Below are 12677 nucleotides of genomic sequence, written 5' to 3'. Positions count from 1 at the left end.
TTACCTCAGTTTCCTCATCTGTAAAATGAACTGGAAAAGAAAATGGCAAACCATTTCAGTATTTTTGCCAAGAAAAGCCCAAATGGGTTCAAGAAGAATTGAACAGAAATGAAAAGACTGAACAACAATAATAATAACAAACAATAATTTCATTAAAATAACAAGTTCTGTGACCTTGGGCAAGTAGTCCTCAAACTACTTTAAATTCATTTTGTATATATTATATATATATTACATATTCATATTGTACATTTTATCTGTTCTGATAGAATGGAAGCTCCTTGGGATTAGGGGCTGTTTACCTTTTGCCTTTGCAGTGTTGCAAAGCCCAAGGTCTAGTACATAGTGAATATTTGCTGCTTGATTACTGGGGCCCTCATTTCCCAATATGTAAAATGAAAGACGTAAGAAAAATAGTTAGCATTTATATAACTCTATTGCTTTAAAGTTTGCAAAGAGTTTTACATGTAATTCCATTTGGTCTTCACAAGACCCCTGTGAGGTATGGGCTACTATTGTTCCCATTTTACAGATAAGGAACTGAGATTTAGAGATTATGTGACTTGCTCAGGAACATGAAGTTAGTGTTTGAAGGAGGTTTCAAACACAGGTCTTACTGGAGGCAGTTGATTGATAGAATACTGGACCTAAAATCAAAGGTACCTGTGTTCCAATCTGGTCTCAGTAGCTAGGTGACTGGGCAAGTCACTTCACCTCTGGCTCAGTTTCTTTCAGTTCTTTCAACTTTAAAAAAGTATCTACTCCAACAGCGTTGTTGTGAAGATCAAAGAAGATCATATTTATGTAAAAAGCAGTTAACACAGTGTTTGGGACGTAGCTGGTATTATCTATGTGCTTCTTCCCCTTGCCCCTGACTGTCTCCCAGTTTAGCTCTGCTTCCTCTTCCCACTCATGCCTTCTATCATTTCCTCCCATAGGAAAAATTTGAGAGATTTGGAGATGTGAGAAAGCTGGAGGAGGACTGTCCCAAGGCTGGATCCAGGTCTCAAGAGAGCAAACCTTGGCTATAGTTCTCTCTTTTCTCCCTCTTCGCTCATGAAAGGCTTCCTCTGAATGCTAAAAAGAACCTCCCTACATGCCTCTCATTTTGCTGATTAATTAATTGATGTTAAAGGGGCCCTTTTAGGATATTTTTCTTTAGGCAAATAGAAGGCATTTTACATAAGAGATATTAGATAAGTTTAGAATTGAATTGAATGGTTAGGGAAATTTAGATGTCTGCCATTGCACACAGATAATAGAATGTGTCCATGAAATAGGTTGCCTATCCAGGGAATGCCAGGGCATTTAAATAAGGTGAGATTTTCAACTCCAGTTCAATTCAACAATCATTTATTATATATCTCCTAAATGCAAGTTATTATCCAGGGGGATACAAATTTGAAACTTCATACAGTGATTCATAAATGATTGTCCACTAGTTGATTCACTGATTGAATGCAAATAAGTAAGATGCAGGGCAGAGTGTGATTGGAACAAAGGAAAGAGCAATTGTTATGAGAAGGTGAGAGATCGATTTCACTCAGGTAGGCAGAAGGGAGTTGGAGGAGGACTTTTTAAGAGGAGATAGCCTTTGAGTTGGGCATTTAAGGAACGAAGGGGCTTCAATATATATGAAGATAAGGGATAGATAAGGAGGCTGTTCCTATGATAGGGAAAGGAGCAAGCAACATAATGGCAGTGGGAAAGACCAGAATGAAACTGAGAGATGCAGAGCAGTCCAGTTGGGCTTGAATGTAGAATATGAATAGGAGATTAGTATAAGTTAAGATATAAGCTAAGATAAGTTAGGATTGGTTTGAAGAGAGCCTTGAATGTTAGATGCAGGCATTGAAATTTCACTTTAAAGGCAATGGGGAATATTTTTGCTTTAGCCAAATCACACAGAGTCATTATTATAGTCTTTTGCCTCCCAGAGAAATATTATTTTCCTGAAAGAAAATTGCCTTGAATCTATCATTTGATAGTGATGGACAGGGTACCAATGACTTCCACTAAAATGTACATTTGATGCTTCATGTCATGTTAGGGATCCCAGATTCTTGAAGGCTCTATCAGTAGAGTTTGAAGTCTGGTACCTCATGCAATCATAGAACTCCACCTTCTGTCCCCATGACAGTCTGGTTAGATAAATTGGAAGTGTTTTGTCACCAGGTTGATGACAGGATAATTCTGAAGGTAGTATGATCATTTTTTTTTTGTTCACAGTAATTCTCAAGGAACATGTTCTAAGTCATGGAGTGGCTGTGGTCTGTGTCAGTAGATGGGTCATGCTGACAGAATCATAGATCCTTAAAGTAATGAAGTCAACAAAGATATATTTCGTAGATGATATAAACTGCTGATGTCTCACAAACTCCACCCCTGGTTCCCCAAAGCCGTCCTCAGGTTTTACTGAGTTCAGCTTGAGGCACAGGAGTAATGGAAACTTTTGCTACAAACAGCATTTGCTAGCGACTTCCCTCTCTGTGGTTTTTTTTCCTCTGTTGTTCCCCTGATAAAACAACTTGAGCTGCCTAACTCTAACCAGCACACACAAATCTCTTCACATAAAAAAAATACATCTTTCAAGAAGCAAGCTGCTTTTCTAAAAAATGATGCACTATGCATTCTAAATTGAGTCATTCTCAATCCCGAGAGTTTGGTGCCAGCCCAACTTTGAGTGTGTGTTTCCTCTGTCTTAGTTTTGAAGTTGCTTCTTCTACCCCAAGAGTAAGCAATCCAAAAAGAGAGATGGGCAACAGCATGAAGACATCTACTGCACCACCCGAAAGACCTCTGCCTGGTCCAGCAGGTAAGTCCAATTTCTTTGAAACTATTGACTCAGTGTATCGTCTTTCCAGCAATTTATTCTTTAAAATAAGAGCTTCTGCAGGAGGATCAGGGTACTATATATGTCTACACGATAATCATGGGGTTGGACTTTAAGTTAAGAAATCTGGGTCCTAGATCCAGCTCTGCTGTCTTTCAGTTTTAATTTCCTCACTTGTCAGATGATATCAGAGGGCTCTTCCAGCTCTAACATTCTATACTCCGTTATTCTTTGAGGTTTCTTAGTGATTATTGGGGTCCCTACTGAAACAAGGCAAGTGTATTGCAGTCCAAAAATCATATTAGAGTCAGGGAGCTTGTATCTTATACTTTTACTTGTAAGATCTTAGAGGGTCACTTAATCTATATAGTCCTCAGTTTCTTAATCTATAAAATGAGAGAAGTTGTATTAGATGGCCTCTCAGGTTCTAAATCCATGTTCCTATGAAATTTTTTTATCCAGTTCCTAAAGTAATAAAAAGAAATTAGAATGGTAAATTAACTATATATCCCTCGGGGCTTTGTGGTCACAGGAAAAAGCAACCAATACAACTGGTGCTAAGGTTGCTGATGGTAAGGTACAAGGGGAATACTCTATTAAGGATCAAATGTTGATGCTTTGATATCTGTGCTAGATTCCTGGGTAAATGACTTCCTAGAGCCCATGAATTGATTCAGGGTCCCATAGAATTAAATAGTCCTTGGATGATTGATTTGGAAATAATCTAATTGGTGCTTTGTGGAGGGAGGATGAAAATATTTTGTATATTGACATCAATCAATCAACAAACAGTATTTTATTGCCTTCTATATACTAGTCACTGGGGATACAGAGCTGGAAATGAAATCATCCCTGCCCTCAAGGAACTTAACAGGAGAAACACAACTTCTAAGCTCTCCTGCCAAAATTCCTGGATAAAACTGTCAGAGGCAGCTTTGAGATTGATGTATTCTTGTTCCTATATCACATTTGTTTAGGTTCATTTGCTTTGGAATTCTTGGGGGAAATAGAGTGATTGCCTTAAGAACACCTCATACAAGTGAAAAGTACAGTAAACTTGAATGAAGACATCTGGGTCCTAAGTCTTTGTTTGCCAAGAAATGGCATCATGACTTTTGGCAGGTCAGTTTGTTCTTCTGGGTCTCAGTTTCCTTTTCTTAAAAATGTGAGGATTAGACTAGTTAAGATTTAAGATGACATACAGTTAAAAAATTGTAGGGTTTTGTTATGACTTTCCATATTATAAGGATCATTTTAATTCTAGCAGTCTCTTTTCTCACATTGAACTTTCTAAGATTTGCTCCAAGGTGGACATTTCTTGTTCTCTTTTCTGATATTTTATTTTCTAAGTCTCTTCCAGTTCTGATTGTATTCCAATATTATATCTTCTAAGGTCAATTCTATGTTGAATGTTTTATGTTCTATATTCTCCCATTAATTGTTCTAAAGTTCCCTTCCAGCTCCAATATTCTATGAATCTATGAAAGTCAAGAAATTCTATTGGTACTCAATTAAGGCACTGGTAGAACTAAAAGAGGTTAAAGTGCTTCCTTCCCCCTTCCCCATACCCTCAAGAAAGTATGTTTTCTACATGCTCTAGAACTTGTCACCCTCAGGCACTTTAGAACTTAAAGAAAACCGTGTTGAAGGATCACAGAATGTTAAAGCTAGAAGAGATCTTAGAAATTATCTAGTTCAGTCTTCTTATTTTATTGATGAGGAGATAGAAAACTCGCCCGAGGTCACCTGGTCAGATTGTGACAAGAACTCTCAACCACAACATCTAAACCAGGTCTCCTGACTTCTAGTCTAAATTTGTAACAAGCTACAGATGAAAAATCTCAGATTAGATAAAATGCAGAGTCAGAGACAACACTGAATGCAACTCTGTCCAGAATGACCCTGGTTTTTGCCTGTTCTGCTACAGCAGACTTCCTATACTTTCCCTTGCCAAGTGACTGGAAACATGACTACTTAGCTGTCTTGAGAAACTTAAACTGCAATGGGGTTGAGAGGTCTATGGAGACCAAAGCTGCCACACATTTTGTTGTATATTACTGTAAACTGAAGATGAAGGCAGCGTAATTTCCATGAATCCAGCTCTTCTTACACTGTTTCCACTCTAAATTTTAGGCATTTCCATGTTAAAATGAGGGAAATTAATCACCCTCATTCCCACAGAATTAGGAAAGTCTGAATAGTCCATGAAGTGAATAGATCAGAATTATTTGTGGAATGAGTTATCTAATAGAGAGGTCATAGAAGACAGTCCTTTTCAAGTTTGAGTTAGAATAAATCACTTTTGAGGAGCATCCCAACCTTGAGATTTCATGAGGCAATAACTGATATTGATAAATTCACAAAGTCCAGAGACAAAATAAAAATAAATTTAAGGTCTAAATGGAGTTAGATGAGGATCTTAATGGAAGCCAGGTTAAATCTAAAAATCATCCAAATAGGTCCAGATTATTTCTATTCCTTCCTTTTTTGAAATTTATCAAAATCTGAATCATGAAATCACAATCCCCTTCAATTGTATTTCAGTCATCTATTTTTTCTCCTTCCTGGCCTAGAATTCCTTCTACAATGGATCATTTGTGAATAGTAAACCATCCTCATGTTGGAGACTTCCAATTATAAAAAACCACTCCTTCCCAAGGTAGCTATTTTTGTAAAGTAGTAGCAAAAGAGAGCTGGACTTGCAATGAACATATTCTGGACTCAAATCTCACTTCTGGCACTTAACACTACATGACCATGGGTAATTCACTTACTCTTATGGAATTTGTCTCCTCAATTATTGTTCTCTCCCTCTTATAATATTATATAGATCTTTTTTATTGTAATTTTCAGGTAGTTCAAGTTTCTCCTTAATCTATTCTCCAGATTTGTTGTCTTTTCTGATGAGATATTTAACTCTCTTTTCTATTTTTCATTCTTTTGACTTTGTTTTATGATATCTTGGTGTCTTAGAATATCATTAGCCTCCCTTTGTCCAATTCTAGTTTTCAAGAAATAATTTTCTTCCTTAATTTTTTGATTTTTCTACTTCCATTTGGTTGATTTTCTTTTCATGATTTTCTCAGATTACTCTTATTTTTTTTCCTAACTTTTCCTCAATCTCTCATACTTGATTTTTATTTTTGTTTTTTAGGTTTTTTCCAAGGCAAATGGGGCTAAGTGGCTTGCCCAAGGCCACACAGCTAGGTAATTATTAAGTGTCTGAGGCCAGATTTGAACTCAGGTACTCTTGACTCCAGGGCTGCTGCTCTATCCATTGCGCCACCCAGTTGCCCCACTCTTACTTGATTTTTAAAGTTCTTTTAAAGTTCTTCCAAGAACTCATTTTGTGTTTGGGACCATTTGTCATTTTTTCATTGAAAAATAAGTAGTTTTTGTTAAAGCTTCATTATCTTCCTCTGAATATAAATCCATATCTTCTCTATCCTCTTTGTAATTATCTATGATTGGATTCTTTCTCCTTTGCTTACTCATTTTTAATTTTTTTTGGTTTTATTTTGGTTTTAGCGACTATTAACGTAAATTAAGTTGTAGTCTTGAGGAATGGGCAATAATGCCCAAGTCTCAGTTGCTACTGTTATTTTCTTCTTACTGTTATTTTCTGAGGTCTGACTTGGGGGTCCAATCTTGGACTCTTCTCCCCACTCTTAAGCCATAGTTAGGGCCCCTAGTCACACTGTCCAACAAATTCTCTTACTCCACTGCAAGTCGACTTCTTCTTGTAGCTGTAAACTATAGCTATCCTCTCTGTCCTGGAACTGAAATGAGGAACTCTGCTCTTCCACAAGTGCCCCATAGGCAACAGGGTCCCTACCCCTCATTTCTGCACTCTAGGTGTGTGATGGGTCCCTTTCCCTGCAACTACAACCCAAGACGCGTCTGATCAGCTCAGTTTGGTTTGTTGTCCATTGATAATGGAAGGCTCTAATCTTTTCCTACTTGAACATAGTAATTGCTCAAAAAACGTTAGTGGAATGATTCAGTAAAGTTAATTTAGATCTGCTGCTTCTACCTCAAGTATTCTTTCCAGTAGATTTTGTAATCTGCTCCCTCTCCACCCAAACTCCATGTAATCTCATCTATTTTGGACAGTTTTACAAAACTATGGTGAGCAGATGATTCACAGGGCTAGAAAGGATATCAGAGAAAATTTGTTACTTTTTAACCCCTTGAAAGGAAACTAAGACACAGAAAGGGGACTTGAGTTTCCAACGGTCACTTTATAAATCAGTGGATTTAACACTAAAGATACCAGTCTCTAGAGTCCCAGTCCATTTGGTTCTTTCACCTAGCTAACTTTTGAATATATATTCATCATGAGTCTGTTGGCCCCTGTTGCTTTTAAATGTTACTAGATCCATGTCTTATCTACCAGGAGTTCTTGGCTATGTTAGCAGAGAAGGCTCCTATCCAATAGACTATTTTATCCCATTCTGAAGGCAGTGATGAATTTGACCATGAATTTGAACTTGGTCAACCCAAGCAATCATCTTCTCTGCATCAAAAGAAGAGAGAGAAAAGATATAACTTTGTCCTTCACCTCTCCCGCCATCCACTGGGATCAGCTGGGTTCCTCTTTTGAGAACTCTAGTTTCAATGGAGTTGATATCTGATATTACATTTGATACCAACTGCTTTTCCTTTGCATACTTCAAGTTATATACACATTTGTTCAGAGAAATACGCAGGCAAGATGCAAATACCCTGTATCAAGAGCAGCAATTAGGGATTCTCTCTTTACTGAAGCAGCAAAACCCCTTACAAAGCTGGGAAGATTGGAGGGGTAAATCAAAGAACAAAGCTGATTCAATCACACAGACACAGCCAAGTCTGCACTCTGATTATTTATTGATTGTAACAAAGTGCAAAATAGTCTTCCATATGGGATAGAGTGCTGAGTCTTTATGTGGGATTAACTTGTGTCTGTCTTTGGGGAAATTCTTTAGTGAGATCAGAGTCTTAATCCTACATCATCAACAGAGTACTCACAAAATGACTCTTTACTTAAAAACCTAAGCCTTATAGGCATAATCAAAAAAAATGTTTTAGTTAGTTTTCTCATCTGCTGGTGCCTTCTTCTCTAAGGTTGCCTTCAATTGACTCTACTCATCTTGTAGGTTCTGCTTGATGTCTATATTGTCTTTCCCCATTAGAATGTAAGCTCCTTGAGGGCAGGGACTTTTTTTATGTGAAATGTAATATCTGGCATAAAGTAAATGCTTTACAATTATTTGTTGGTTGAATTACTGTAAACAATGACCTTATTTCTCCCATACTTTATGTACCAATGGAAGATTTTCTTTCAAACTTGGAAATAGATATGTAACTTTTTCATCAGTTCAGTGCAGCTATCAGATCAGGTTCATTTAATCTTATAATAATGAGTATCATAGAAACAACTCACATTTATATAGAACATAATAGATGAAAAACTCATTTAATGGAACCCTCATTAAAAACCCCATGAGGAAGGTAGTATAAATATTGCAGATGAGATAATTGAGGTTGCTAGGACTAAGAGGACTTACTCAAGTTCACAGTTACTTAATAGCAGAACAAGGACTCAAAACCAGATCATAGCTTCATGAGATATTTTAGAAAATGGTAGAATGTAGTAGACCTTAGCATACTGGAACCAGAAAGGGTCTTAGATATCATCAAGCTCCACCCCCTGATTTTATAGATGAGGAAACTGTGGCCTAGAAGGGAAGTGACGAGCTAAGGTAACAGTAAGTATCAACGCTAGGATTCTAAAACAAGTCGTCAGTGATCTTTCCACTGCCTTCTTCAGGTGGTCTTTCTCTACATAAACTCTTTACTTTTGCTAAGTGTGATATTGCTGTGATATTGCCAAGAAAGAGAAAAGCCTCTTCTAAAAGGGGACAAAGGAGCTAGCATGCATGAGCACATCTCAGGAAAACACCAGAGTCGATTTGCCTTTGGGTTTGTTTTTTGAAGATGCAAATAACCCCCAATGTGGTTTCTTTTTTCCATCATCATGTCAGCTTTAAGTCAGAAAGAGTTGGGTCCCCTCAGATAAAAAGGTATTTCTCCCTTCCTTCCAAACTCCAGTTTGCTATGAGTTAACTGAAATAAGCAGGAGGATCACTAGTATACTACTTTGCAACTTTTATTATTAAAGTCTCCTAAAATTTCCACCCTTGATATTTGTTTTCCTTTTTTCTCTTAGACATCCTTGAGTAAAGAAACAGTTAAAGTCCTTGTCCTCAAGAAGTTTATATTCTCTTAAGGAGTAACATCCATATCTGCATAATGCAAATGTCTAGGCTATGAAGCCTTTCATGGAGTCATCTGTTCTTACTCTTGCTGTCTAATATTGCCAATGCTTACTCATTTGTCTAGTTTCAACTAAGTAAATGTCTGATATTTTATTAGAGGTCGATTGCTTTTCATTTAAGTCATAATAAGGGTTTCTTGTTTCTTAAGGTTAGGTTTCATGGTCTTCTTGTTATTCAGATGTTTCAATCATGTCTTATTCTTTGTGACCTCATTTGGGGTTTCTAAGCAAAAATACTAGAGTGGTTTACCGTTTCCTTCTCCAGCTTATTTTATAGATGAGGAACTGAGGTATATAGGGTTAAGAGACTTGCCCAGGATCAGAAACCTAGGAAGTATCTCAGGCTGGATTTGACCTATAGATGAGGCTTACTGATTCCAGGCTTGGCATTCTATCCACTGTGCCACCTAGCTTCCTTCTTGTTTATTATAGTAGATTTGTTATTCCTAGGATTTCAATTATTCTTATTCTTTAATTAAAAGTAATGTGGTGAATTAGCAGCGAAGAGACATGGATTCAGATGCTGAAGACAACCCTTATTAGTGCTTGTGACCCACTGACCAAGACATTTAATATTTCTAGAGCTTAGCTTTCTCATTTGTTAAATATTTATACTATAATTATGCTTCTTTCATAATAGGACTGAGGGGAAAATAATCCTTTCAGTGCTTTTGAAATGTGAGTTATTTTTTAGAGTTAAATGAGATCCTAGAATTAATGAAATCCAACTTCCTCATCTTACCCATAAAGAATCAGATACTCAGAGAGGGAGGTTATTGGCTCACAGTCATGATATAGAACCTGAGCCTCAATGCTCTCCTCGGAAAAAAAGAGTTACTGGAACTCAATGTTCTTTAAGCATTTGAGGTTTAAGCATGTGAGGTTAAGAAATGTTTGTTGATCAACTTGGTTGATTCTGTGAGGTTTTTCTGCTGGCTCTAGCATTTGTTATTTCTTCAGTCTGGGATCTAAAGGGTTAAAGAAGGCTCTTTTGGAGAATAATCAGCAAAGAAGCCATATATAGAACATCAGATAAGAATGTTTTGCTCCAGCTGTTTTTGAGCAACATAGCTCCCAAGCTAGGGGCTAATGTGCAGCTTATGGCATTTCTGAAAATTCTTCTGCAGGATTAACTTCTAGGCGATGATTAGGACAGGGCATTGGATCTGGTATCAAGGAATTTGACTCTAATCTTCACCTTGCTATTTGCTACTCAAGTGTCTTTGGAATAGTCACAACTTCTCTGCGTCTCAATGAGCTCCTTCACCTATAAAAAGATGGGGGTTGAATTAGGTGATATCTGAAATCGATTCCTGCTCTAACTTTCATGATGCTCTTTATCCAAGCCCTGATGCCTCATTGAGATGAGGAAGTGATCATGGGCTTTTGTGAAGCACTAAAATAAAAACAAACAAACAAAAACACCCTGAAAAATAACCAAAATAATAAGTATCTAGCTCATTTCAGAAGAGCTAATGAATAATTAGATGAGTGATCTCTAGTAGATAATTCTTTTTTTTTCCAACTACATAAATTCACAAAGGTAATCAGTTAGAACATGGAGGACTGGGATCCTGCCTTCAAGACATTTGTATTCTACTAGACAGATATAAAATATGAACAGGTAAACTATCTATGATCATTTGAGAAGGAGAGAGGAAGCCTGAGTTTCCTTTGGAAGACAGCGAGATACTCTTCTGGAAATAGTCAGACATTACTTAATGTCAGCTTTCTCCCTACCTATTATAAAAAACTTTATCATAGTTAGTCTGGACTCAGGACAAGCATAAGGAAATGATGACTTCTAACCCTCTAAGTGCCACACCTATGCTTTCCACCACACAATGTCCCATTAGCCTTTCTAATGCTAGAATATCATAATCAACTAACAGTTGACAAATTCTCTCATGGGATGCCTTCAGTATGACTCATTATTGCAAATCTGCCCATCTTTTGATTTACCATGAGTATAACCTTAATGTGTCTAAAAATAGTGTTAAAGATAAGGACTAGCAGTAAACCCTTTTTGTATCAATAACTCAACAGGAAGTTTGGGACTTGGGGAAGTGTTAGGGAGGGGCAAAAATCAAAAGGCAAACCATTAATTGCCATCACTAATAACCAGTTGCACTGACCACATCTTATGTGTGTTTTCCCAAACATGCTTAGATTTGTTCACTCAATCATGATTGTTACTGGCTTGAAAAGTAACAATTGCCATATATAGAGATAGAGATAGAGATATATAGATGTATGTATTTATGTATGCAACATATGTTGTTGCCCTGGTCTCATTCCTCTTTTGCTTTAGTTTTCCTTATACTTACACATAGATTTGCTCCACTGATCCCATTTCTGAGCTAAAGTTCTCAGTAGGAAAGAAATTCAATTTTTCATTTTCAGTTGGAGACAGATGAGATTTACTATTAGGTAATAAGTTTGGGAAGTGATGTTATAAACTAATCCAAGTCTATGTCACTCAAATGTTTTCAGATCTAGGAAGGCAGTAATTACTTTAGGAAATACTATGGAGGGTCACCCTGAGACACAGAGTTGCAAAGAATCTTAGAGGTCACCCAGAGACCCTTGTGGACCCAAATGGATAGAGTTGTGCCTAGAGTCAGTAAGATGTGTTCAAATTTAGCCTATTCAAATAGACTTCCTAGTTGTGCATCCTGAACAAGTCACTTAATGTCCAACTCAGTTTTCTCAGCGGTAAAATGGAAATAACAATAACACCAATTTCTGAGAATTGTTGTGAGAATCAAATGAAATAATATTTGTAAAGCCTGGCCTGCTCATAATACCTACTTTTTCTCCCTTCCTTCCTTCAATTATGTTCAATCTTTTATTTTAAGATAAAGAAACAAACTCAGAGGTAAATTGATCTTGAGAAGTAATGAACATAATTAGGATTCAAACCCAGGGCTTCTATTTGAAAAGGCAATATACTTTTCACTTTATTTATGAGATTATATTAATTTGATATGACTAAAATTATAAATGTTTATTGAATTGGAGTGGGTTGAATTGAATAAATCCATAGTGTCATGGCCTTGGAATTACTCAATCTGTTACAAACTTTCTATAGGACTTTGAGAGGGTTCATGAAACCACCCTGAGAGGTTACAATTCCTCATCTGTAGATAAAAGGATTGGATGAGATGGTGCCTTATGGTTCTTGAAAATTTAGATATTTAGAAGACAGAATTATGCAAACACTGACTAGAGACTTTTATCACTGGAAGAGTCCTTTGAAGATCGAATGTTCTATAGAATTTTAGAACATCTGATCATTGCAAAGGACTCCAAAAAAATCATCTAAGAAGAACTGGCTTTAACATTATCCAATAAATCACTATTTAGCCTTTGCTCAAAAATTTCCAGTGATGGAGGCAGCCCAGTCCACTTAGGCATACCTTTCATTATGAGAGTTTTTTCAGATATCAAACTGAAAATTTGTCTCTTCCTAAATTCCACCTAGTGCTTTTAGTTCCGTTTTCTGGAGTCAAAAAAGAACAAGTC

At 36.8% G+C, this 12677-nt stretch overlaps 2 protein-coding genes across 3 annotated transcripts in view; one reads left to right on the top strand and one right to left on the bottom strand.

Annotated features, from left to right (window-relative positions):
- TG (thyroglobulin) overlaps window positions 1–12677 on the bottom strand; it is a 369651-nt gene that overhangs the window by 103468 nt on the left and 253506 nt on the right. The window lies entirely within an intron of this gene.
- Window positions 1–12677, top strand: part of SLA (Src like adaptor) — a 53116-nt gene that overhangs the window by 11206 nt on the left and 29233 nt on the right. Inside the window, exons 1-2 of one of the 2 annotated variants that reach the window (XM_074202483.1) lie at window positions 2735–2815; window positions 3811–3955. Coding sequence is in view for 1 of the 2 variants with exons in the window: in XM_074202481.1 (XP_074058582.1) it covers window positions 2755–2815 (61 nt within the window). In the remaining variant the exon portion in view is untranslated. Of the gene's footprint in view, window positions 1–2705; window positions 2816–3810; window positions 3956–12677 lie in introns of those variants that run through there. The other variant, XM_074202481.1, reaches the window with a different exon arrangement.

This window comes from Macrotis lagotis, chromosome X (assembly GCF_037893015.1).
Source record: "Macrotis lagotis isolate mMagLag1 chromosome X, bilby.v1.9.chrom.fasta, whole genome shotgun sequence".
In the NCBI taxonomy this organism is placed as follows: domain Eukaryota; kingdom Metazoa; phylum Chordata; class Mammalia; order Peramelemorphia; family Peramelidae; genus Macrotis; species Macrotis lagotis.
Note: the sequence above shows the minus strand (reverse complement) of the source record. Positions and strands in the feature narration are given on the sequence as shown.